We start from the raw sequence: 25,729 nt of genomic DNA, 5'->3' as shown, positions 1-25,729 counted from the left end.
TCCTGGGAAAACAAAGGCAAGATTCCTGGGAGGCACGAAGCCACTTTCGTTGCGTGTGGCTGTCTGCCAGAGTCCGTGTGGAACCGGCCAGGCTCCTCAGCGCTGCGAGCCTGCTCGTCCTCATGATTGTCTCTCTGTAGCACGTGGAGCAGGTGTTTAAGAAATTCCTCCACAGCTGCAAAACCTGTCTCACCTGCAAGGTTAACATCTTCCACAGCATCCTGCTGAGGTGTGCAACCCAACCCCATCGGCTTCCTTGGGTTTCAACCGCACATGTATACTCTCCACTATATTTTAGAAAAAAAAAAAAAAATTTCCATATCGTTGTGGGTCCCTGGATCCTCAGGGCTGCGGTTCCCTCGAGGCGTCCAGGCAACCGTGGACAGCAGGGTCTTGAGCGGCCATGGAAAGGCTGCTACCAGACAGTTTCCTAGGCAACTGGCCAAAGGTCACAGGGCTATGGTGAAGCCTAAGTTTAGGTGTGCTGGGCTTGCGGAGGGAGTGCCCTCCTATAGTCCGGGGAGTGGGGGTGTCTTTAGCCGTGCCTGGCAGCTCAGGCCCATCTCCTGAAGGCTCCAGCCAATGCCTGGCAGTGCCCAACATATCACGAAATCTATAAATTTAGTTAATTTTATGTCTTTTCCAAAGCTTCATCATGGTTGATGTCACATTGACACTTTTGGAGGAAAGTCATGTGCAGATGACAAATTTCCCACCTTTCCAGAAAAGACTTTTCTCCACAGCACACATCACAGCTCTGTTGCCCTTAGGAGCATTAGGAAGAAGGTCAGCATTATACTTGGGGTTGAACCATCAAAAAAAAAAAAACAAACAAACTGTGAAAAAGGGATGCCATTCAGTGCAAGAATAAGTCTAAAAGAAATTTATTTTGTAGCTGCGCGTGGTGGCGCACGCCTTTAATCCCAGCACTCGGGAGGCAGAGGTAGGAGGATTGCTGTGAGTTCGAGGCCACCCTGAGACTTCACAGTGAATTCCAGGTCAGCCTGGGCTAGAGTGAGACCCTACCTCGAAAAACCAAAAAAAAAAAAAAAAAAAAAGAAAGAAAAAAAGAAAAAAGAAAGAAACTCATTTTAACACAATTCTTTGGAATACATATAATTTCACCACAGTTTAATTTATTTATTTTGGGCATGTTTGTGTGTGTGTGTGCATGCATGGGCGCACGTGCACACACGTGTGTATGTGAGTGCAGGTGTATGTGTGGCACAGCGTGTGTGGAGATCAGAGGATAACCCAGTGTGTTGGTCCTTGCCTCCTGTCTTGTTTTAGACAGGCTGTCTCATTCTCACTGTTCACTGCGGGAAAGCAGGTCTGTGGGCTTCTGGGAAATTCTGTCTCTGCCTCCCTTCTGAGGCATAAGGGCTTGGGGTTCGCAGATGTCTGCCTTGGCGGGCTGCTCTCCGCATGGGCTCTAGAGGGTAGAACTCACGTACTCAGGCTGGCGGGGCAAATGCTTTCTCCACTGAGCCATCTCCCCAGTACTGTCTTTTTTTTTTTAACCATGTATGAAAGACAAAAGCAAATTTCATGTTAAAGACCCAGATGTGTCTTATTTTTACAGAAAGAATGAAATCTAGAGACAGAGAGAATTGGCATGCCAGGGTCTCAGCCACTGAAATCGAACTCCAGACACTTGCACCACCTAGTGGGCATGTGCGACCTTGTGCTTACCTGACTTCTGTGCATTTGGCTTATGTGGGACCTGGAGAGCCGAACATGGGTCCTCATGCTTCACAGGAAAGCACCTTAACCATTAAGCCATATCTCCAGTCCTGTAATTTTTTTTAATTTATTTTTCAGAGTTGGTCAAGACTTTAATTTTATAATCATCAATCCTGTGAATGATCCCTCACTTCATAAATATGTAGTACAAAATATAGAAAAATTAGGCTATTTCAAAAATTGTTAGAAGTTATGCTCTATCCCAAACCAAAGCTCATTTAATGATTTTTTTTTTGCAGTAAAACTCATTAGTAGCTCAAACAGTACATTTTTTGCAGTACATATGTAGTATGTGTAATGTGACAAATGTATATGTTTAGATGTGCGTGGCCCACTTGCGTGCCTATGCAGGCCGGAGCAGCATGTTGGGTGTCCCTTCCATTGCTCGTCTGTGTATTTACTTGAGATGGAGTCTCTCTCTGAATGCAGAGCTGCAGGTTCCGTGAGCCCCAGCACTTCTCTGGTGTCTGCTTCCCACAAGGCTGGGGTTACAGACATGCATGACTGTACTCACCTGCTTACGGGTTCAGAGGAATTGAACTCAGGCCCTCTCAGGCTCTCATCTTTATGCAGCAAGCACTCTTTTGCTGGGCATGGTGGCACACACCTTTATGAGAGAGAGAATGAGAGAGAGAGAGAATGAGAGAGAGAGAGAGAGAGAGAGAGAGGGAAAGAGAGAGAGAGAGAGAGAGAGAGAGAGATGAGAGAGAGAGAGAGAGGGAGAGAATTGCTGTGCCAGGGCCTCCAGTCACTAAGTTTGAACTCCAGAAACGAGTGCTACCTTGTGCACATGTGTGAGCTTGTGTGCTTGTCACCTTGTACACCTGGTTTACGTGGGGCCTGGAGAGTTGAACATGGGTCCTTAGGCTTCAAAGGCAAGTGCCTTTACCACTAAGCCATCTATCTCTCCAGCCTCAGAAAGCACTCTTAACCACTGAGCCATATCTCAGGCCCTCAAAGAGAACCTTTTAAAATTAAACATTCTAACAGAATGCCATCCCAAAATATACTAATTTGATACTTACACATGCTGCAGGAAAATATCAAAAGTCTTCCTTTCCTGTTAACTACTATGCTTCTGCGAGAGCAGAAAACTTGTTGAGTGTGGGCACTCATCACATGATGACCTGGAGGCCAAGCTGAGGCATTTCAGTCAGCATTTGTTGGAGCTGCATGGCTTGGAGGTACTTATGTAAGGGCGAAGTGCATGTGGATGCTCAGAACCAAGGAAAAGCCACACGGAGGAGCACTGCTGGAATATTGCAGACTCATAATGTGGTTTTTTGTTTGTTTGGTTTTTGAGGTAGGGTCTTGCTGTAGCTCAGGCTGATCTGGGATTCACTATGGAGTCTCAGGGTGGCCTCGAACTCACAGCGATCCTCCTACCTCTGCCTCCCGAGTGCTGGGATTAAAGGGGTGCGCCACCACGCCTGGCCACAATATATTTGGTTTTAAATGAAGGCTTAATCTAGTTATTGTGCATTCAGAATCCTTTCATTGTTACCAGATGTTTCATAACTCCCACACTGAGCTATGGGAGGGTCTGGATTCACAGTTTAAGAAGCTGTGGTCGTAAGCCTAGGGTGGGTCATGAAAAAGGGCCGTCCAATTTCAAGGCAAATAGTTTGATGCACAAGGATTGAAGTTGTTGGATGGGTCTACCACATGCATTTTGAAAGTCTCATGGACTCTGTCATAAAAGATACTAAATTGTCTAAAATACTTAACAAGTATTGGGTACTTATGTATCAGGTACTGTTTTAAAGCATGTTACATGTGCCAACACATTTGACCTTTACAACAACCTTAGAAGTCACTTTCATTCTGTGATGGAGGAGAGGAGCACACAGAACAGGTCACACGCCTAATCTATGTGAGAACTGGAGCTACATCTCAGGCCGTGCGCCTCGGAGTTCCAGTCCCAGTTTTTCAATAGCATGTTCCTGGCAGGATTAGGGTGGAAAGAAAGACTACGAGCTGTGATGAAGGGCCTCAATGATGAAGGGCCATGGTGTTTAGGCCCTTCTGATTAGTGGAGAAGGAGGCTGTTAATAACGGATGTCTCTTTCATTAAACACAAGCCTAGAAAGGCAGTAGGAACCCAAGCAGCCCTAGGGAGGAGCACCTTTCTCTCTTTCTCTGATGCATGAAGTGAGGTGGTCCTTGGGTGTAGTTTTGTTTCTCTGATGCATGAAGTGAGGTGGTCCTTGGGTGTAGTTTTGTTTCTCTGATGCATGATGTGAGGTGGTCCTTGGGTGTAGTTTTGTTTCTCTGATGCATGACGTGAGGTGCTCCTTGGGTGTAGTTTTGTTTCTCTGATGCATGATGTGAGGTGCTCCTTGGCTGTATTTTTATTTCTTTTTTTGTATTATCTCCAAGAACATAACTAGCTCGCTTTCTCTCTGAATCCCTGTCAGCTTGCAAAGGAAGAGAGGGTGGTGATCTGTAAATGATGTTGTGAACCATTTCCTTATACAGAGAGGAGCTTCAAAGAACCAGAGAAAATGAATCCTTTTTCCATTTTTTAAAAAATACAACTAACCTCGATTGAGAGTTTGACAACTGCAAAATTTGCAAAAGAGGAGCATTTTTATTCAAGTTTAATTAGGAGAATATGGTAAGACCAGGAGCAAATTCTAAAAGTCAAATACATTTTTAGAACCATGTTAAATTATATATAGTATTTAAAATATCTTATTTGAAGAATTATTCTATGAAATCCTATTATAATTTTTGTTTCAATATAACTGTGTGACTCTTCCTAATTACCTTTGGAGGTAAGTACTGTTATTGCCCTGATTCTACAGTGGGAAAACTGAGGCATAGAGTTGTGAGATGACTTAGCCAAAATGATTAAAATAGTATCATTTAAATGCTTAAACCACTTGTGTCTACTTTTTTCCCAGTATAAGGAAAATTCATGTTTGTGATGATGAAGTTTAGGCACTATTCTGCAGCAATAAAGATTCATGTGGGTTTACTGAACTGGATTTACTAAATAAGAAAAATGTTTTGAAAACGTAAGTGCCCAGCTGGTTTAACAAAACAACACAGTTAGAGACATCTATGTCCTGTTGGGATGTGTCTATATAGGTTCATAAGAGTGAAATGTAAGCACAGTTTCCATGTTACTTACTTGGTTTATAATTTATGTTATTTAAGAACATTAATAGTGTGGAATAAGCAACATGGCATTGTTTAAGTACTATCTTCAAGCCATTTGTGCAAAGTCCATGTTTATGTGTTATGTGTGTGAGAACCACCTTTTGGCTTCACTTTTAAACTCAATATGGTTGATGACAAGTCAATAAGCATTGTGACCTATTAATGCATCCCATGGGACAGTCATGTTGCTGTATGTCAGTTAAGGCAAGAAGGGCATAAATGGAGAAGGAGTTGACCTTGGCACAAAGACAAGAAAGAAAATAGGTAGACAGATTTTCTGAGTAACTTTAAAAAAATATTTATTTATTTGACAGAGAAAGAGGGAGGGAGAGAGATAAGGAGAGAGAGAGACAGACAGACAGAGAGAGAGAGAGAGAGAGAGAAAATAGGTGTGCCAGGGCTTCCAGCCACTGCAAATGAATTCCAGATGCATGTGTGCCCTTGTGCATCTGGCTAACTTAGGTTTTGGGGAATTGAACCTGGGTCCTTTGGTTTTGCAGGCAATCACCTTAACTGCTAAGCCATCCCTCCAGCCCTTCTGAGTAGCTTTTATGGACAGTATTACTACAACTCACTGGATTCCACCCTATAAAGGCTCTGGTCTCAGGGATCCTATCCACTTGCTGGTTGGGAGAGGATTGTTTATGCACCAAAAAGGAAGTTTATAATTCACACTTTTTTAATGGATTCTTAAAATATCTCTATCTCCAAAGAAGCAGAGAATAATTCCTTGATAAATTAAAATCATATTTACTCCTATTCTTATATTTATTCGGAAAGCAGCAAGAGGAAAATTGTATGGTTATTGAGGAAGAGTGATATATAAGTCAAATGTGGGTTTGGAGCTGCAAACAGATTGAAGAGGCGTGTCACCTCTGAGCTTCAATCTCCAGAGGACTCCTTCTCTAGAGGCCAGTTTTGGACATGACCCAGTCCCGATAGTGCGTCACTCGAGCGTAGACACCAGGCTTGTTGGGAAGGGCACACTCATCTCCCCAGCTTACAATTCCGACGAGGAACCAGATGCCCCGAGAATCTTCACTAACAAGTGGTCCTCCAGAGTCACCCTAGGGAAAAGAGGATATGCACAATTACCATAATTTCAAGGCCAATACGACATCTTTATTTCTCTTTTGTAGTAAGGCCAGGGCAAGACAGGAGAAGGAAAAAGAACTTGAGGTATTTTGATACTGAAATAATGTTAGTCAAACATTGTGTCATTATATATCTTTGGATATAGCAAAAAAAATAATGGAAAGTTAGTATGAAAAACTTCAACTCAGATCACCCATAGAAGCTAATATTGAATTCATTATTGCTCATGTAATCATAAGTCTACTAAGGACCCCTGTTCCTCATATTATTATTAATTATTATTTGTTATTATTATGTTGAGGAGAAAAGGAAGGCATGTATTTGCCGCATTAAAAGGTTGTATAGTTAAGGAACCGTGTGTGACTGAACCACTCAAATCTACGAGTAGGCAGCATTTCTTCTTGACGTGCTTGATAGCTTGCAAGTAGAGCTGACAGGTCACTCTGTGATTCAAGATCATTAGGGCAGGTGTGGGCGAAGCCGTAGAAGATGTCACAGAACATGCTGGAAACACAGTGCTAAGTACCAAAGCATGGATTCCAGGTTCACACAGGATGGAAACTGTGAGGCTGGGGTGACAAACTGAGAGGGCAGGAAGTAGACATGGGACCTTAAGCTCGTTGTGATCTCTAAGAGTAGGGTTGGTACGTGATAAAACCGGAAGGACTGAAACTTGTAATTAGACAGGATAATTGTGTATTATGAATCCTTGCTTGTATGTCTGCCTGTACAGAGTGCAGGAGAATGTTCTGTTGACTTCAGCTTCCTTGTATAGAACACAAGCCTAGCACATACTGAGTAGCCAGTCAATAATTGCTGCATATAACAATGACTACAATTCCTGGATTTATCCCCAGTTGTGTCAGCCTAGGTGACTATACTTGTGGTTTTCTGCTTGGTACGTTGCTTATAAGCAGCAGTAGGTGCATCAAGTGTAAGGGAAGGTAACTGAGTATTGGGTTCACAGCCAGGGCAGGGAGAGAGCCGGGTCTCCTTCACCATGGTCCCCATTACTGGCTGTGTTAAGTGAGTCACGTGTTCTCTTTGCCACAATCTCCTCATCGAAGTAGCAGAATGTGTGACTGTGAAAACATCCTGCAGAGGATAGCTCTAACTTCAACACATGAGTATAATGAGTTTAAAACTGTGATGTGCAATGCCATGTAAAGGAAGTTGTTAAATTTGTGTAACACTTAGAATGATGGTGCCAGACTGGGAATGCCCTGTGATCACTTGACTTAGCATTAGGCCCAGTAGTGTTTCCTGAAGAAAAGCCAGCCAAGGTGGCCGCTGACAGGTTTCAGTTGTTCACCACGTATTCTAATCGTGGCTCTTTATAGAGTATTACAACAGGAGGGGCAATTTTGCATCTCAGTACTTTCATGAAACATATATGGTATCAATTTAATTTTCAATTAGATTATTTCTTTAAGATCAAGAAAACTGAAGTGCTAACTGGATACCTAGAGCTTCCAGGAAAGCACCTTGGAGACCGACTAGGGAGATATACCTGGCACGCGTCCACACGGCCCTTGAGGAATCCGGCGCACAGCATCCCCGGGGTGATGACGCCACCGTACGCCTTGCTACTGTTGCAGGTCTTGTTATCTATAATCCTCACCGACCCTTTCTGGAGTATATTAGGAATATTTCCTAAACAAAGAAAATTATACAATTTTGACAAGCTTAATATTAACGTCTATGCACATAGGTTATTAGTACTTATTTTTAGCACTATGTACATTTTCCATATCAATGTGAACATGTTTTAGTTAAAACAAGAAATGTTTATGGACATTTCAAGCAATTGCTAAGAATCACCACATTTAGAAACAGTTTGTATAAGATGTGATGAGAATTTTTTTACCTTTAGAATGTTTTGGAATTTAAAAAATTCTTACGCTAAAAGCATATATTTCGTGATCATTTTTATATTTTAGCTGTTTATTACTATAGTTATGAATCTTAGCATTAACCTTAAGGTTTATTTTTTTTTTTGCTTTTAAAATGTATTTATGAGGTCTGGAGAGAGTGCTTAGCGGTTAAGCACTTGCCTGTGAAGCCTAAGGACCCCAGTTTGAGGCTTCATTCCCCAGGACCCACATTAGCCAGATGCACAAGGGGGCGCATGAGTCTGGAGTTCGTTTGCAGTGGCTGAAGGCCCTGGCATGCCCATTTCCCCTCTCTCTCTCTTTCTCCCTCTTTCTCTTTCTCTGTCACTCTCAAATAAATAAATAAGAATGAACAAAAAAAATTAAAAAAATGTATTTATGAGCATATATTTCCACTGAATGTTTATGTCATTCAAGTCATGGAGATGCCCTTGGGATGCATTTGGGGATGCACATAGTAATCCCCTGAAGTTCTTCTTTTCTTTGGGAATTTTCTATATAAAATATACTATATTATTGACTTTTTTATATTTTGGGTTATTGTCTGTCTTTACTAAGAAGGAAATTTTATTCTTTGCTAAGAAAACAGACAAAAATATTTACTTATTTTGGCTGCAAAAGTATCTAAGCTTCCGAGAGCCTTACTGTGAATGAAGATAACACTCAAAACAAATGTTTATTGAATGATGTCACAGATGAAAATTAATCATGGATCCAAATGATATTTCTGCAAAAATTGCTGTTTTAGAGGTATTATAGCCAACAGCTCTGTGCAATTGTTTATATATAGTTTCTATATACATCATTAAGAATAATCCCATTATTCTATTTAAAATGATCCAGAGAACATATTTTTTCAGACACAGTTGTAATTCTGAGTGTGTTTCTTATTTCAATTTAATTTTTTTTTATTTATTTGAGATAAAGAGGGGGAGAAAGAGAGAGAGAGAGAGAGAGAGAGAGAGAGAGAGAGAGAATGAATGGGTGCACCAGGGCCTCCAGCCACTGCAAACAAGCTCCAGACACATGCACTACCTTGTACATCTGGCTTCCGTGGATCCTGGGAAATAGAGCCTGGGTCCTTTGGCTTTGCAGGCAAATGCCTTAACCACTGAGCCAACCCTCCATCCTCGAGTGTGTTTCCTTTTTATTTATTTATTTATTTATTTAAGAGTGACACAGAGAGAAAGAGGCAGAGAGAGAGAGAGAGAGAGAGAGAGAGAGAGAGAATGGGCGCTCCAGGGCTTCCAGCCACTGCAAACGAACTCCAGACGCATGCGACCCCTTGTGCATCTGGTTAACGTGGGTCCTGGAGAATCGAGCCTCGAACCAGGGTCCTTAGGCATCACAGGCAAGTGCTTAACCACTAAGCCATCTCTCCAGCCCTCGAGTGTGTTTCTTTTTAATATCTGCAACTCAAACCATGCAATGGAAGGAGGTTAGGAACTCACCATCAGACTTTAGTGTTCCCCATCCAGTGACTACCGCATTTGACCTGGGTGGGAGCTTATGAGTCACTTCAGGAAGACATACTTTTCTGATGCTACTTGAGTACAACACTGGTGAAGCTAGATGGACCACAGCGATGTCATTATCGTGTGCCGGGTAACTGTAGTTTTCATGGACTATAATGTTCTTGATACCTCGTTGCTTTTGTGGATTACTTAGAAGAAGTCCAAAGCTCACATTCCAGTCTTTGGGATCTTGAGACCTAAGGAGAATAGACTTATAAATTAAAAAATGATACATTTCTGTGACATCCCCCAAGGCCCAGGGACCACTGTGGGAGAGATAGTGGTGGAGAAGGAATGTAAGAGCCAATGAATGGGAAGACAGTGCTTTGGAATACTTTCAGACACAAAGTGATTTTTGCATTTCTAAGTTCACAGTGGCCATTACCTGCACAAGACCTGCCTAATATTGGATCCACAGACATGCCACTGAGAAAGGCTCATTGGCTCTAAAAACCCACAGCAGTGATGGGGAAAGGCAAAAAGACATCAGAATAGAAGGGTTGGAAAGATGAGGGGCTCAGTGGAGTGAGGATGGGAACAATGGAATTTCATGCATTAATTTATTAACCTTTTAAAAATAATCAGATATGTTTCAGCTTTCATGGGACTTACCAAAGTATTTTTGAAAAGCTATGTGTAAAGGGAAAGAAGTAAAAAATTATAGTGACATGTTCAGTCTTTGAATAATTAATAAACTGTGCCAGGCACGGTGTGAGCAGGATGTGGAAGGTAGAGGCCAAGAGGATTGTGAGTTTGAGGCCATCCTGGGTTACCTAGTAGATTCAAGGCCAGCCTCAGCTGCATAGAGAGACTGTGTCTCAAAAAATAAAACAGGGCTGGAGAGATTGTTTAGTGGTTAAGGCACTTGCCTACAAAGCCAAAAGACCCAGATCTGATTCCCCAGTACCCATGTAAAGCCAGATGCACAAGGTGGTGCATGCGTCTGGAGTTCATTTGAAGTGGCTAGAGCCCTGGTGTGTCCATTCTCTGTCTCTCATCTCTCTATCTCTCTATGCTGAAAAAAAATAAATTCAAAAATATTAGGGGAAAAACAAAACAAATCAAACCAAAAAAAAAGATAACTAATAGAAACTATTATAGTTATAACTACTTGAACATAAAATTCTAGTAGGGATTTGGAAAGACAAATATGGCAATAAAAATGATAAGTCTAAATAAAAGTGGGCAGGGGTATGGAGACAATGAACTAATGGAGAAGACAGAACCATTGAAAATGATACAGGAAATATTTTTGTTGTGTGTGGTGGTTGCATACCTTTAATCCCAGCACTCTGGAGAGGCAGAAGTAGGAGGACTGCTATGAGTTCGAGGCCACCCTAAGACTACATAGTGAATTTCAGGTCAGCCCGGGCTGGAGTGAGACTCCACCTTGAAACAAACAAACAAACAAACCAAAAACATAAAAGAAAAAGAAAATCCTTTCACTCTAGCAGTTATTTGTCATCAAAAGACTTGTGCGCTCTATGCTGAAGGCGGAGCTGGGGGAACAGCTGCAGGCTGTCTACTAAAATGTCGCAATGATGGTCAAGTGGGAGGTGAATTTTGCCTGTTTTTGGTCAACTCAGTGGCATGAACGAGGCCCTGGATTTAATTTCCAGCACTTAAAACAACCAAAGGGTGGTGGTGCTGGTAGTGGTTGTAAACTTTCAGTGTGATAATGTATCCTTTAAAGAAGTTATCATTTCATGGGCTGGTAAGATGGCTTAGTGGTCGAGGCTCATGCCTATGAAGCCTTAGGACTCAGGTTTGACTCCCCATAACCCACATAAGCCAGATACACATGGTGTCACATGTATCTGGAGTTTGCGGTGGCTAGAGGTCCTGGTGTGCCCATTCTCTCTCTAATGAATAAATATAGTTTTTTTTAAAAAAAGAAGTTATCTTGAGAGCTTGTTTTGGAGGTTCTACAGGGGAGCGCAGCTCCTCGTATACCCTTGACCAAAGACCAGTTCTCCTCTATTCGGGAAGGTCGTCCTCTTCGACCGAGCGCGCAGCTTCGGGAGGGATGCACATGGAGCGGTGAGGGAGGAAGGGGACACCTGCCTAGCCAGCCAGATCAGCCGAATCAACCCTGGCAATCAATGGGGTGACAGATGTCGCAGTCAGATCAGCTGGGCTTGTTGGCCCATGCCTGTGATCCTAATGTACTGTAAACAGAGGCAGGCGGCAAGTTTGTGGACAGTATGGGCTACACAGTGAGTTTGAAACTATTTTTGTTGCATAATCAGACCCTATCTGGAGAGTGAGTGAATGAATAAATAAATACTTCAAGCAAATAAAACCAGTTATAATAATAAAATAAAGTAACAGAAGACTCGTTCTATTTGAGATTTGAATTTTTAGAGATGAAGTAAATGACTTCGAGCTGGCGGTTCTCCACCGGGGACGTTTCGCCTTTCTTGCCATGTAGGCAGTGTCTGGAGGCATTTTGACTGTCATTGCTGGGAGATATTCTGGTGGATAAGGTCAGGAATCCTGCCGTACATCCCACAGGGCACAGTGGCAATAAGTGGCAAGGGTTCACTACGTGCTCCAGGTTGTCAGCCGCTTGCTCGAGACAAACCTTGCTCCAGGCTTTCTCTGCCTGTTACCTTAATATCTCCCTGAGTAATTCTGGGGCTGCGCCTCACAGGGCCACGTGGTTGGAGACAGAGCTGCACACCCCACTGCTGGAAAGCGCCAGATGTTTAGATACTGGAGTAGCTCTGAGACCCTCTCGAGGGTGGGGTCTTACTCTATGAAGCAGTGAGCGGCACTGACGAGCCAGTTGTTACTGATCAGAGTGGCGCCGCAGCGGTGGACGCTGTGCTGTTGAAGGCTGGCCTGCCAGGGCCACTCTCCTTCCTTGGCATTCTGACCTCCTACGATCTTGCTGCCAGAGGGTGTAATTGTACGTCGTCCACAACCTGTTCAGAGTAGAGATCGTTAGTATTGACGTGGCTCGAGCATGTACACTTCTGTAGTAAATAAGCTCCCCACGATAGGTTCCTGCTGACTGAGGAAAATCCCACAGTACTGGAGAAATTAGAATTGATCTATTGCTGACATGACTTCCTGAGAATTCATTCAAACTGTAATTAACATCTTCCTTCCCTGTGCCTCCCGCTCATCGGTCTTCCTACGGTCTTACCGTGATCGCATGGAAAAGGGAAGTGCAATGATAGGTTTCGTTCTATAGGAGAATAATTGTATGTGGGCACTAAATTGCACAGGGAAATAGGTGCTTTTTCACTTCAGTGAAAGTTGTGGGACAATGAGTGCTACGAAATTGTTCACATGAAAGTACGAGTGAATATGGGTATGGTGCGCCATTGATGAGGGAGTGGATAGAATGTGTTCCAATTGTTTCCCGTGCTGCATGAGTCTATGAAGCAAGATATGCTTTTTCTTTTCTTTCTTTCTTTCTTTCTTTCTTTCTTTTTTTTTTTTTTTTTTTGGTTTTTTGAGGTAGGGTCTCACTCTAGCTCAAGCTGACCTGGAATTCACTATGGAGTCTCAGGGTGGCCTTGAACTCACGGCGATCCTCCTACCTCCGCCTCCCGAGTGCTGGGATTAAAGGAGATATGCTTTTTCTTATCTAGTTAGAGCCAGAGAAAATGTCAAACTTAGAAGTCCTTAAGCAAATCCACAGTAATGGTACAAGTTATTATTCACTAAGCTTCATTCTCTGGTTCCATTGTCTATACAGTAACTTCATCCCAGCCAAAGTACTAAATTTGTCCCTTAATTGTGTTAAATCTTTTACTAGAGATTACCATTAAGTGATAACCATTTTTTAAAGATCAGAGTATCTATATATCTATCTATATCTATTTCATATATCTATATATTTATAATCTATTGTTATTGTTTCTGAGGTAGGGTCTCACTCTAGCCTAGAAACTTCCTACCTCTGCCTCCTGAGTACTGGGATTAAAAGTCTGCACCACTATATACATGGAATAATACATACATACATATATATAATTATATACATAATTTTAAATATACATATACATTTAAAATGTTTCTTCAGAACCTATCACAGAGAATATATAACATAAAAGCTCCATAAATATTTGTAAATATAAAGATGACGCCAGGATTTGAAGTAAGCGATACTTGGTGCAAAGCCTTTTCAGTAGTGGGAATGACCAAGCCCTTAGAGGTGGAGAAAACATGGTGCAGTCAATGCAGGAAAGGGCAGGAGCAGCAGCAGCCCAGCTGTGGGCAGTTCTGGACATCTCTCTAGCAAGGATTTGACAGTATTGGAGACATTTTTGCCCCTCACCATTGGGTCTGGGTTGGAGCGGTGGCTATGGGTATCTAATGTCACATAGCCATTGGGTAAAAGGTAGGGATGTGGCTAACTAGCTTGTAATAAATGACAGAGAAATTGCTGGCCTCGATGTCAACAGTGCTAAGTGAAAAGAATTCTGGATGCCAGATAAGTACTTGCAACAAAAATAAGAATATCAAATTAAAGTGGAAAGGCTAGCTGGTCAGCAGCTTCACAGGGATATGAATTATGTGGGACTAGATGTATTCTAAGGCATTCTTTCCTGAAAGGGGGAAGATGCTGAAAGCAGGGGAGTCACGTAGACTCATAAAGATTTTACTCTCTGAAGTTCGTAAGTTTACGCATTGCTTTTTTAACTTGGTTATTTTCCAGTTGCAATGCAAACCTTGGGGTGTTGGGGCATCTTCCTTGAATCCCCTCGTGGGACCAGAGCCTGTGCGGCCTCCACGTGTGGTGAGCGTCTCTCACGACTCATGAGCGCACCTCCTCTTTCCTTTTCTTCCTTCCACTCCCTTATGGCTTGCCCTACAGAGGATGAAGCTAATCCGGAACCCCGAAGAAAACTGGCTCTTCCCTACCCTCCCTTCTGTTCAAACTCCTCCTAAAGGAAGTTGGCTTTTACTCAGCTTTAGAGTAATATGTAAACTAAGAACCTTCTCTGGGGATAGGAACCTCCCCCAAGTGACGACTTCACTGCTTCTGCTCTTACTCATAATTCTCAGTTTGTTTCTACCCATGCATCAAGTTCCATTCTAAGTTATCATTTCCTCAGGATTATTGTGCCTGTTAAGCTTTTAGTCACCACCTCTTCAACACTACCTTGTTATTATTACCTCTCCTAAAATTCTCCATGGCTCCATGTAGCCTTATTGTGTCAAAAGATAGCATATGGCCAATTTCAAGAATTTAAAGACCATCATGAAGATTGCTGGCTGATAATTTCAGAAACATTAATGAATCTAAAGAAGTCTTATTGCCTCCCTAACCTTCTACGTTCAATGCATTTTAAAGCACTTTACTATATCCCGCAGCAAAGCCCTCTTCTTTCCTTAACCTTATATGATGTTTCTGCTAGCCCCTTGTTTTCGTTTGAAGCATGATCAGAATTGTGGATGGGTCAAGTCAGAATCAGAATGCTAATGTGAAAGGGTGATTAGTGTTCCAGCTGGGAGATAGAAAAATTGGATGATCTTTTTAAAACTACTACTGCTTTTGACTATCCACTAAGCACTTGAAAAATGCCCAGTTGTGGCTATGGTTCCTACAGAAAATAGTTCATTGGCCTAACTGCTTTAATGTGTCTTTTAAATTGATTGAGGAGTTTTTAATCCAAATCTATGAAATAAAAAAAGACCATAAGACAGCTTTGTGATTAGATTTTGACCATATTTCTCATAAGTAACTGAGGGATAGTGAGAGAAGCCTGGGCCCGTGTCACTTCTTCTAGAGAGTGACTTCTCTTATCCTGCATCTTCAGCCCTCAGAGAGGCAGTGCTTCCTGACAGCTTGCTGTGGGTCCCAGCACCCTACCCACCATATTCTCCAGGGCAGTCCTTGGGGACTGCAGGCGGAGTACCTGGCCCAGCGAGGAAAAGGTGGTCTGCTTATCTGGCAGCTTTTCTCTCTGCACACAAACTTAGCTTGCCAGGGTCAGAGTTCCTAGGTCTGGACTTTTCATAGGCAGAGTAAAAAAAAATATAAATATTTAACACACACTGAGTGTTTGCTGTGAGTTCTTACACTTGGGAAAGCATTTTAATTATATTGCTTTATCTTCCCCACATGTTGCAACTAAGGTTTGAGAAGTTAGAACTTAGGTTAACTCAGTTAGTACGTAGTTAGTACATAGTGGTAGATCTTGGACTCAGAATTCGTGTTTAGCTGTTTTTAGGTTCTACTTGTCCCTAGCTCCCATCTACCGTTATGGTATGTGAAAATGTGTCTCATTTTATATCCATTCTACCAGAAAACTTAAAATCAATTGCAGCATCTTTCATGTACATTTCTAAAAACAGTCTTCCTACTATAACTCAAGTAGATGTCGTCTTGATATTTCAAGGAACTACGTGTCAGTGGAAAACAAATGTTGAAGAACTTACACATGTGTAGGAGGTTTTCTGCCATTGGCATTTCAATATCTAAAAGGCAAGGAGAGAGAAAATGAAAGTATTTACATTTATGAGTGCATATTTTTTAGATAATTATTTTATTGTTGGAAATGTTCTATAGGCATAATAATTTTATTTATCTTGAGAATAATAAATCTGTGTTATTATTCTTGTTTCTACAAAGACTCAAGTTTCTTTTGATAAAATATTTGAATAAGTAGAATGATTCTGAAGTGTGCTAAAATATATGAGAAACCTTGACTTCCATGATGTCCCATGCTATACCTGAACACATAGTACCAGTTACTGGGAGAGAGCCCTGAGAAACATTGTCTCCACCATGTCCCACACCACACCTGAACACATAGTACCAGTAACTAGGAGAGAGTCCTGAGAAACGTTGTCTCCATGTCCCACACCACACCTGAACACATAGTACCAGTAACTAGGAGAGAGTCCTAGAAACGTTGTCTCCACCATGTCCCACACTACACCTGAACACATAGTACCAGTAACTAGGACAGAGTCCTGAGAAACGTTGTCTCCATGTCCCACACCACACCTGAACACATAGTACCAGTAACTAGGAGAGAGTCCTGAGAAACGTTGTCTCCACCATGCCCCAGAGTACACCTGAACACATAATACCAATGAGTAGGAGAAAGTATAGGCATTGTTATATTTAGCACACTATTAAACTTTAAAATTATTTTAATTGAAATATATTTTGCAGTGATTTTTTTTTTATACATTATGCTTTGTTCTTATTTTCTCTCCAATATCCCCTGTTGTAGTCAGATTTGCATTGCTGGCAGAAATCACCTGACCAAGAGCAGCTTTTGGGGAAAAAGAGTTTATTTTGGCTTACTGACTTGAGGGGATACTCCATGATGGCAGGGGAAAATGATGGCATGAACATCACCTCCAGGGCAACACTAGGTGGGCAATAGCAACAGAAAAGTGTGCCCAACACTTGCAAGTGGAAACTGGCTATAGCACCCATAAGCTTGCCTACAACAATACACTGCCTCCAGGAGGTGCTAATTTCCAATTGTCCTTAGCTGGGGAAACTAGCATTCAGAATGCCTAAGTTTATGGGGGACACCTGAATCAAACCACCACATCCTCTCTCTGTTTTGCTGATCACCATTCTTACTTCAATTCTACTTCCCATTGCTCTTGTGACACCTGTTCCATTTTTCCTTTTTTCCCCTCATCCCTTCTTTTAGACTTCTTCCTCCTTCCTCATATTCCCGTTTTGATCTTTATGTGCATATAAATTAAATATAAGCTACACACATGAGAGAAAATATGATAGTTGTCTCTCTGAGTGTCTTATTTTACTAAACATGATGATTTCCAGTTCTATCCATAGTCCTGCTTAATGAGACAATGTCATCCTTCTTTATAGATGGATGAAATATCATTTATACATGACCACATTTTCTTTACCCTATCATTTGTGGGTAGACATCTAAACTGGTTCCATTTCTTAGCTATTGTGGGTGTTGCAATGATAAACATGGATGTGCAAGTATCTCTATGATAAACTAACTTTAAACCCTTTGTGTATATTTACAGAAATGCTATAGGGAGGTCATATGGTTTTGGAGCATTTTTTTTTTTGTGTAGTGCTTTTTGCTGTACTTTAGTTATTTGAAAATTTGTATCCTTTAGGTACATAATGTTAATTCTTTGCATTAGTCACTTAAACTTGCTATCTCATTTCCTATTTGTTTGAGTCAAAAAAATTAATTCATAAGTGAGGTAGAGGTTAGCATTGTCTTTTCATTACTGGATAGAAACAAGTCGTTTTATGGATTCAGGATAAAATCATTTACCCCAGTAGATATGCATACACTATATATGCTTGAAAAATCACACATTTTTTTCAGTTAATGTGGCAAAAGTATGAGGAGAGAGAATCAAATGAGCTATGCTTCAAATTCCAATATAGGAAACTTTAAGCCCACTGACTATTTCTACTTAAAGAGCTCAAAAGAGGGCTGGAGAGATGGCTTAGCGGTTAAGCGCTTGCCTATGAAGCCTAAGGACCCCGGTTCGAGGCTCGGTTCCCCAGGTCCCACGTTAGCCAGATGCACAAGGGGGCGCACGCGTCTGGAGTTCGTTTGCATAGGCTGGAAGCCCTGGCCCGCCCATTCTCTCTCTCTCCCTCTATCTGTCTTTCTCTCTGTGTCTGTCGCTCTCAAACAAATAAATTAAAAAATTTAAAAAAAAAAAGAGCTCAAAAGACATAATTTCCAGCTGTTGCATGAGGTAAGTGCTATAAATGTCTAAGCAGGTTCATTTTTTTTTTTTCCTGTGAATGCCTTTTATTAGCTTAAAAAAGAGTTTTTATAGTTCTACTCTAGGATTTTTGTCATGAGTACATTCAGAATGGTGTCAGTGTTTTTTTCTGTATTTATGAAGATGGATTTCTATTAGTTTCTGTGACTGTGGCAAGTACATTGATAATATGCCAAACTACTTTGTCTTGGTATGTTACTTTTACTTGATTACATTTGCTTATATTTTGCTAGAATTTTTGCATCTATGATCATAAAGGCTATTGGTCCATAGGTTTCATATTATCATTATCTAATTTCTATGTCATGTTTTAAAAGACTTATTTCATGTAATAAAATGAAAAGTTTTTTTTTTTAAAGAAAGAATTATATGGCACTGTATTTGAATAGTGAAGTTATATAGACTTGGAGTTTTTCAGGCAAAATGTTTTAATGAAAAAAATCTAATTTCTCTCCAAGCATGGTAGTGCATTCCTGTAATCCCAGCACTTGGGAGGTGGAGGCAGGAGGATTAGGTGTTCAAGGCCATACTTCACTGTGTAGTGAGTTCAAGTCCAGCCTGGAATACATCAGATATTTTCTCAAAAACAAACAGAAACGTTCATTTTTGTAACGGCTTTGAATTTCTCTAATCCAGGAGGAAGTGTCCAGTTCTACATGTCAACTACATTTATACATTTTTACATTAGGTTATACAATAAATCAGGGAGACCAAAGGATCCTTTACTAGAAAATCAGCCTGTCTCAACAAAAAGGCAAGGCCAGCGAGCAGCCACCTGAGGTGTGAGAAGATGAGGCCGCACGTACTTGGAGAAGCCTGGCCTCATCTCTTTAGACCCTTCACGGCGATCTTCCAGAGAAGCCTTTTATTATTATTATTTGATATGATATCTTAAAAGTTCAGGTTTGAGTTTTGCATACTTGGTAAAATATATCAAATCATAGTAACATTTTTAGAAATAAACTTTGATTTACACTGGGAAATTGTCCTGTACTTACATAATTATTTTTTTAAAATGCTCTTTTAGTCATAGAAGCATCTTCATTGTTTGAGATTTCATGACTGTGTGGTTGGCTACAGGGAGCACATGTTGTTTACATCATGGTCGTTCTTTCCCACAGCCCAGAATACTTATGAAGTGGGTGTGTGGAAGGCAAGCCTCAGTGAATGGGGAGCTCAGCTGCCATGCTCTTGGTGTGAGTCACTGCTGAGCTGTGTTTCCTGCCTCGAAAGTCCCCTCGTTCATCCTCAGAGGCTGGAAGTCCTGCAGATTGACTTCTCAGTCAACAGCTCACCCATGTAACCAAAGAGACTGTGTTTATACTAGACACTATAAAGGAAGTGACAGAAAACAATGGCCCTGTCTTTGGGAAGGAGGTAATTATCAGAGGATAATAAGAAGGCTAGGAGTGGTGGCTCCCACTTGTAATTCCAGTACTCCAAGGCTAAGCATGCTGGAGGCCACCCCGAGTTCATAAGACAAAGCAGTTAATAAAAAGAAAACTCAGCAAATGTGCCCTGGTCTTCTCCCAAGCACAGGAATAAAAGCATATGCACAGGTTTACGTCAGTGAGTTAATCTGGAAGAAAGGATGGGAGATGGGGCAGATATTTAAAAATCAGTGTGACCAGTGCTATGGCAAACATATGCATGGAAAATCAGGTGAACTAGAAAAGTCATTTATCAAAAATGGAGAATTTGAACAACTGACAGTTTGGGAAGGAGTCAAATATCAGTTTTTTCCTCCCCAGGAAACACAGTATAATGTACTGACTGTTGAATATTTAAAAAATGCTCAGATGCTCCCCAGGTCAGCAGTGACACATTCCCATGACCATGGCTCAAAGGGAAGAAGAGAGGAACATGAGTCTGGACGCATGGGCAAGTAGGGAGACTCACCCAGAGTCTGATTTCCAGTGAGCCTTTTTTTTTTTTTCTGTGAAAGAAGAAATATGAAATAGATAACACTGGAAATTAAACTATATAATGCTAAGAATAAAGAATAACTTTAGGGGGTGGTGGCACATACCTTTAATACGAGCACTTGGGAAGAGGAGGTAGAAGGATCCCTGTGAGTTCAAGGCCACCCTGAGACTACATAGTGAATTCCAGGTCAGCCTGGGTTAGAGTGAGACCCTACCTTGAAAAAACAAAAATATAATATATTAAAAATTTTTTGTTTATTTTTATTTATTAATTTGAGAGCGACAGAGAGAGAAAGAGGCAGACACACAGAGAGAGAATGTGTGTGCCAGGGCCTTCAGCCACTGCAAACAAACTCCAGACTCGTGTGCCCCCTTGTGTATCTGGCTAACGTGGATCCTGGGGAATTGAGCCTCGAACCGGAGCCCTTAGGCTTCACAGGCAAGCGCTTAACCGCTAAGCCATCTCTCCAGCCCATAATATAAATTTTACATAGAACTCTTCTTAGGTGAGCTTATCACTTTACATGAGTTCAGATTAGTTGATTAAGTAGTTGCTTAATCCTACATTTTACATAGCTTTCATAGGATTCTAATGTTAAAAAATATACAGCTATCCAGCCATATTCTCTTATGGAACATATAAAGATGTTCAACTGGTAGACTTCTAAAAACTGTAAAACCACAAATACATATGGGCTTAGACAAAATAGCCACTAAAATTCTTCCATGATACAGAAATCATTTCTCACTGTGGATGTTTATTCAAGTATTTTCACACACACACACACACACACACAGGGTTCTAATGTAAATCTGCATCCGAAAGAATAGACCATTAATCTGGATTTTGTTTATAAAGAGCTAGAACCCTTCACTCACTGCAGGTTTGGATCAGTCACCTGGCTACCTATCTAGTCTTAATAAATGTTTGTCTTTATGCTTCTAATATAACTGAAAATTCTCTGTGTGGTTAGACATTACATATCATTTGTAATTCCTCAGACAGATGTAGGTTAGTTTTTTATAGCCCATGCCTTCCATCTTGTCATTTTGACAGTGAAAATAAACATGTTCAAGATTAAATTAATGATTAGTTATATGCACAGGTGATAGTTTTAAAGGTACACTGTGTTCTTTTCTTGTTAAAGTGTCTGCAGATCTCAAGCGACTTGGTAGTGTCTACGCTCCCGTAACAGAAACCAGCGCTGACTGTAAGCTTTGAGGAGAGGACAAGCTGCGTCCAGCGGACACGTGGACGGTCCTGCCGAGCTCTGAGCGGTGCAGAAAGCACATGGACTTGCCTGGAGATTTGATGGGCCCTCTTTATTCCTGAGGGCCACTGTGAAAATTCACATGAATTAGGGAGTTAATACTAGGGAATGTCATTTTCATTTTGGAAGGTTTGTTTATTTTTTAATGTCTTTCCAAGTACTTAAACATCTCGTGAGGAAAGGCATTGCTCTTATGTTTCGGCCTACAAAGGCCTGATGGATTCCTTTCAGTTCATGCCGAAGATTTCTCTTCTCCCAGGGCTTAATACTGAACCAGACTTCCATGCGCACTGGACAAGTACCGAACCACTGAGCTGCGCTCCTACCTCAAGGGCTTTCTTTAAGACTCACCTCTGAAGATGCTCTCCTTCCTACCCCTCTCCTCAGATCACCCATAGCTTCATATTCTGTCAGTTTTCATATGTCTGAGGCAAGATAACCATCTCCTGTGTTTATACTCACTTGCTCATGCTGAATGTATTACAAGTTTTCTTTGTGGAATTTAGTTCATTTAAATGAGTAGACTAGAGGTAGTGATTCAGTACCAATTGCTTAAAATTAGTACCTATCAAAAATAACCATTATAAAATATAATAGCTTTTACTCTAACAGATGAGGGAGGCCTAGGACAAGCCTCACTGTCCTTCCTATGAAACTCTTCACAGGAAGCCAGGGTCCTTGGTGGGTGCCGGCTCTAGCCTCGTGCTGAATTTCCTCATCTCCTGGCCTTGAGCGTGTGTGGCTGTGGTAGCTACTGTCAGCATGCTCCGAAATGAACAATCATTTGCACTTGTTTCACGTGAACATTTGAATTATATAAACATTAAATGTCTGTTTGGTTTATATGAACAAGATCACCTAAGCGGTCATAAAACCATAAAGGGGAAATTGTAGCTGGGCGTGGTGACGCAAGGTTGTAACTCCAGCAGGCCAGAGCTTTAAACCGGAGGAATGTGAGTTCTGGGCCAGCACTTAAGGAGGTCTTGTCACAAAGAGCCGAAGGGGGGGAAGGGGAGGACTATGGTCAATTCATTTTAACTCTTGACATAATCATATTTACTTTAAAGGAATGTTAAATATTAGTGAACAGAAATTTTGCATTTGGAAATGCATATTAACATTTTTGCATTGAAAGGAATGAAATTAGTTTAGGAAATTTGTCACTTTCTTAAGGTAATACATTAAAAAAATTTTTTTTGTTCATTTTTATTTATTTATTTGAGAGTGATAGAGAGAGAAAGAGGCAGATAGAGAGAGAGAGAGAGAATGGGCGCGCCAGGGCCTCCAGCCACTGCAAATGAACTCCAGATGCATGCGCTCCCTTGTGCATCTGGATAACATGGGTACTGGGGAATCAAGCCTCGAACTGGGGTCCTTAGGCTTCACAGGCAAGTGCTTAACTGCTACGCCATCTCTCCAGCCCAGGTAATACATTTTTAATGGGCGTGGGGGAACTATATCACATGGAAACTATATATATGGTTTTTCTATTTTTTTATGCTTAAATAGTCAATACCACATGACTTAAGTATCTTACCTTGTTATGATTTACTATGGTAATCATCAAGAATTAATGGACACTTTTCTTGATTAGCTGCTTCTATTCATACAAGAGCAATAATTTTTATCCATGATTTATTTCTGCCCTGAGGTTTATAACATAACTTTTAATGGGCTTATTACCCTGTGTTGAGTCTATACATAAAAAATACATATGAATAATCTCTAATATTCAGCCAGGAAAGTTCATGTCCTTGTTTATCAAAAGAATCAATTAGAAAATAGTCCCTTGATTGTATATATTAGCATTCATTCTACCCTTGTTGCATGCCAGGTACTATGCTAAGTGCACACTACCAAGTCTGCGGTACCATAATCTCTTCATTTATTTATTTCTTTAGTTTTTGGTTTTTCACAGTAGGGTCTCACTCTCAGGTTGACCTGATATCCACTATGCAGTCTCAGGGTGGCCTCAAACTCACAGCAATCCTCCCTCTGGAATTAAAGAACCACCATGTCTGGTTCATAATGTACTTTTCTTTTCTTTTTTTTCTTTTTAATTTTTCAAGGTAGGGTCTCACTCTAGTCCAGGCTGACCTGGAGTTCAGTGTGTAGTCTCAGGGTGGCCTCAAACTCATGGTGGTCCTCCTACCTCTGCCTCCTGAGTGCTGGGATTAAAGGCATGTGCCACCACACTCTGCTTCATAATCTCTTTTTCAATGATGAAGATGAAGTGATTTAAACTTGGTGCAAACTTGTGACAGAATTAGAGTGGTCCCTACAACCCCAACAAGTCTATTTTCCTGGAATCTTACTTGTTTTATAAATATGGAAGAATATTGGGGATCTAATGTCATTTTTTAAATATTTGAGTTCATGTTTTAAGCAGGTGAGTTTCTAACAATATACTTTAGGGTGAAAATTCTTTACAAATGGGAAGGCTGCTTTCTTTCTGTTTTTTCAGAGGTCACCCCTTTTAGACAGAGTAAGCTGTGTATGGAAGACTAAGAGAACATTAACCCCAGGAATTACATTTCAACAAGGCAAAGGCGGCTCATCTAGGAGAAACATGTTCAGGGTTAGGTTTTGATCCTTGCATGGTTCATGCAAATGAATGTTTGGTCTACATTTCTACCTATCCCCCAAATCTCTTAGTCTTCCTTGTCGAAGCAGTGATACTTTCCTCTTATGGATCAAATTTATTGTAGCAGAGAACTGATAGCTTAGAGCTCAGCCTAATTTAGCAGAAAACTGAGAGATATCCCAGCCTACTGCTGTCTGTACTTTTACAAAGATCAGGGAGACACTCACCAACAAGTGAGTGAAGGCACATTGCCCTACCTCTGAAAGGCTGTGTGTGTGTGTGTGTGTGTGTGTGTGTGTGTGTGTGTGTGTGTGAGAGAGAGAGAGAGAGAGAGGAGGTTTATTTTGGCTTACAGACTTCAGGGGTAGCTCCATAATGGTGGGGGGCGGGGCGGGGGGAAGAAATGATGGCATGAGCAGAGGGTGGACATCACTTCCTGACCAGCATCAGGTCGACAACAGCAACAGGAGGGTGTGCCAAACACTGACAAGGGGACACTGGCTTTAACACTCATAAGCCCGCCCCCAACAATACACTGCCTCCAAGTGGCATAAATTCCTAAATCTCCATCAGCTGGGAACCTAGCATTCAGAACACATAAGTTTATGGGGGACACCTGAATCCAACCACCACATTCTGCCCCTGGCCCCCATAAACTGATAACCATTTAAAGGCTGTTTTTTATAGTATCATTTGGGGACTAAATGAGAATTGGAGTACGTGTGACAGTATGAGGCACATCTCATCAAAGGTGTAGTTAGTGAGTTTGGTGTTAAGAGAGATATTCAGCAGTTGTGAAACTAGGAACCTGATTTTTGAGACATCAGGAGAACAGAGGGTGTCATCATGACCCATGGATTCAAAGCTACCTTGCTGTGCAAAATATGTTATTAGAAACCCAGATAGCTTCATAGCAGACAAATAGCTATCACCTTATATGATACAATATTTAAAGAAAGAAAATCTGTTTCATATGTATAACAAACACCCCAGCCAACTTAAAAGATAAAAACCATCCCATAGTGCAAAATTCTTACCTGAAAATTTAAATGAGGAAGTGTCTATAAATAATGCCCCAGTTTGACCATTTAGCTTCTGGTATAAAATGGCTTCAATTCTGTCCCAAAATTTTGCTGTATTATTTTTATAGCAGGATTTAAACTTCATCACAACATGTATTACTACTTTCCCTTTGGCTTGGCTGCAAGATAGAAACAGACAACTAGACTGTGCTTTTATGACTGTATCTGTTACTCTTAGTGGGAGGAGAAGGAGCTTCTGGACAAGCAGGGGTTAAGATAGTAAAGTAGGTCATACTGTCCTTGGTCAGCCACTCTCATGCTGCCCAGGGGAGCAGGAACAATGTATTTAAATGATGTTGAGGTCATTTAATTTGCAGTCAGGGAAGCTGAATTTGATTTTTAGAGTTACTATTTGTCAACTCTTGACTATATCATGTTATTTACACTCTGTATCTAAATTTTCTCATCTGTAAGATGTATATGATAATCTTATTTACTGTAAATTTTTTTGTAAACATCAAGATTGATTTTGGCATATGGTAGATACTAGATATAGAAGTATTTTTGAAACATCTCAGAGGGCTGGATGAAAATTATTTGTTAATGTAAGTACATCTATGTATTGCGAAACCACTATGGACTCTGTAAGGTAATAGGAAATAACAAAGGAAGAAAGAAATGAGAATGAATCACTTATATGTTTTTCTTTAAAGAAAAATGGAGTTATAATTTTCTGTAGTGAGTCAGTTGATTCTTACCTTCTGGATATCAGAACTGTGAGTAGAAAAGTTAGAAGATATAGA

General features: G+C 40.9%; 1 protein-coding gene across 1 annotated transcript in view; it reads right to left on the bottom strand.

The window, feature by feature from the left end:
* Positions 1-5,813: 5,813 nt before the first annotated feature.
* Positions 5,814-25,729, bottom strand: part of LOC101607467 (transmembrane protease serine 11C-like) — a 36,963-nt gene continuing 17,047 nt past the window's right edge. The window contains exons 5-10 of the mRNA XM_004665371.2: positions 24,942-25,105; positions 15,809-15,847; positions 12,165-12,336; positions 9,347-9,606; positions 7,514-7,656; positions 5,814-5,975 (exon numbers count right to left, since the gene is read on the bottom strand). Coding sequence (XP_004665428.2) covers positions 5,814-5,975; positions 7,514-7,656; positions 9,347-9,606; positions 12,165-12,336; positions 15,809-15,847; positions 24,942-25,105 — 940 coding nt within the window. The remainder of the gene's footprint in view (positions 5,976-7,513; positions 7,657-9,346; positions 9,607-12,164; positions 12,337-15,808; positions 15,848-24,941; positions 25,106-25,729) is intronic.

This window comes from Jaculus jaculus, chromosome 11 (genome assembly GCF_020740685.1).
Source record: "Jaculus jaculus isolate mJacJac1 chromosome 11, mJacJac1.mat.Y.cur, whole genome shotgun sequence".
Classification (NCBI taxonomy): Eukaryota; Metazoa; Chordata; class Mammalia; order Rodentia; family Dipodidae; genus Jaculus; species Jaculus jaculus.
The sequence above is the reverse complement of the archived record's forward strand: the minus strand, read 5'-3'. Positions and strand labels throughout refer to the sequence as shown.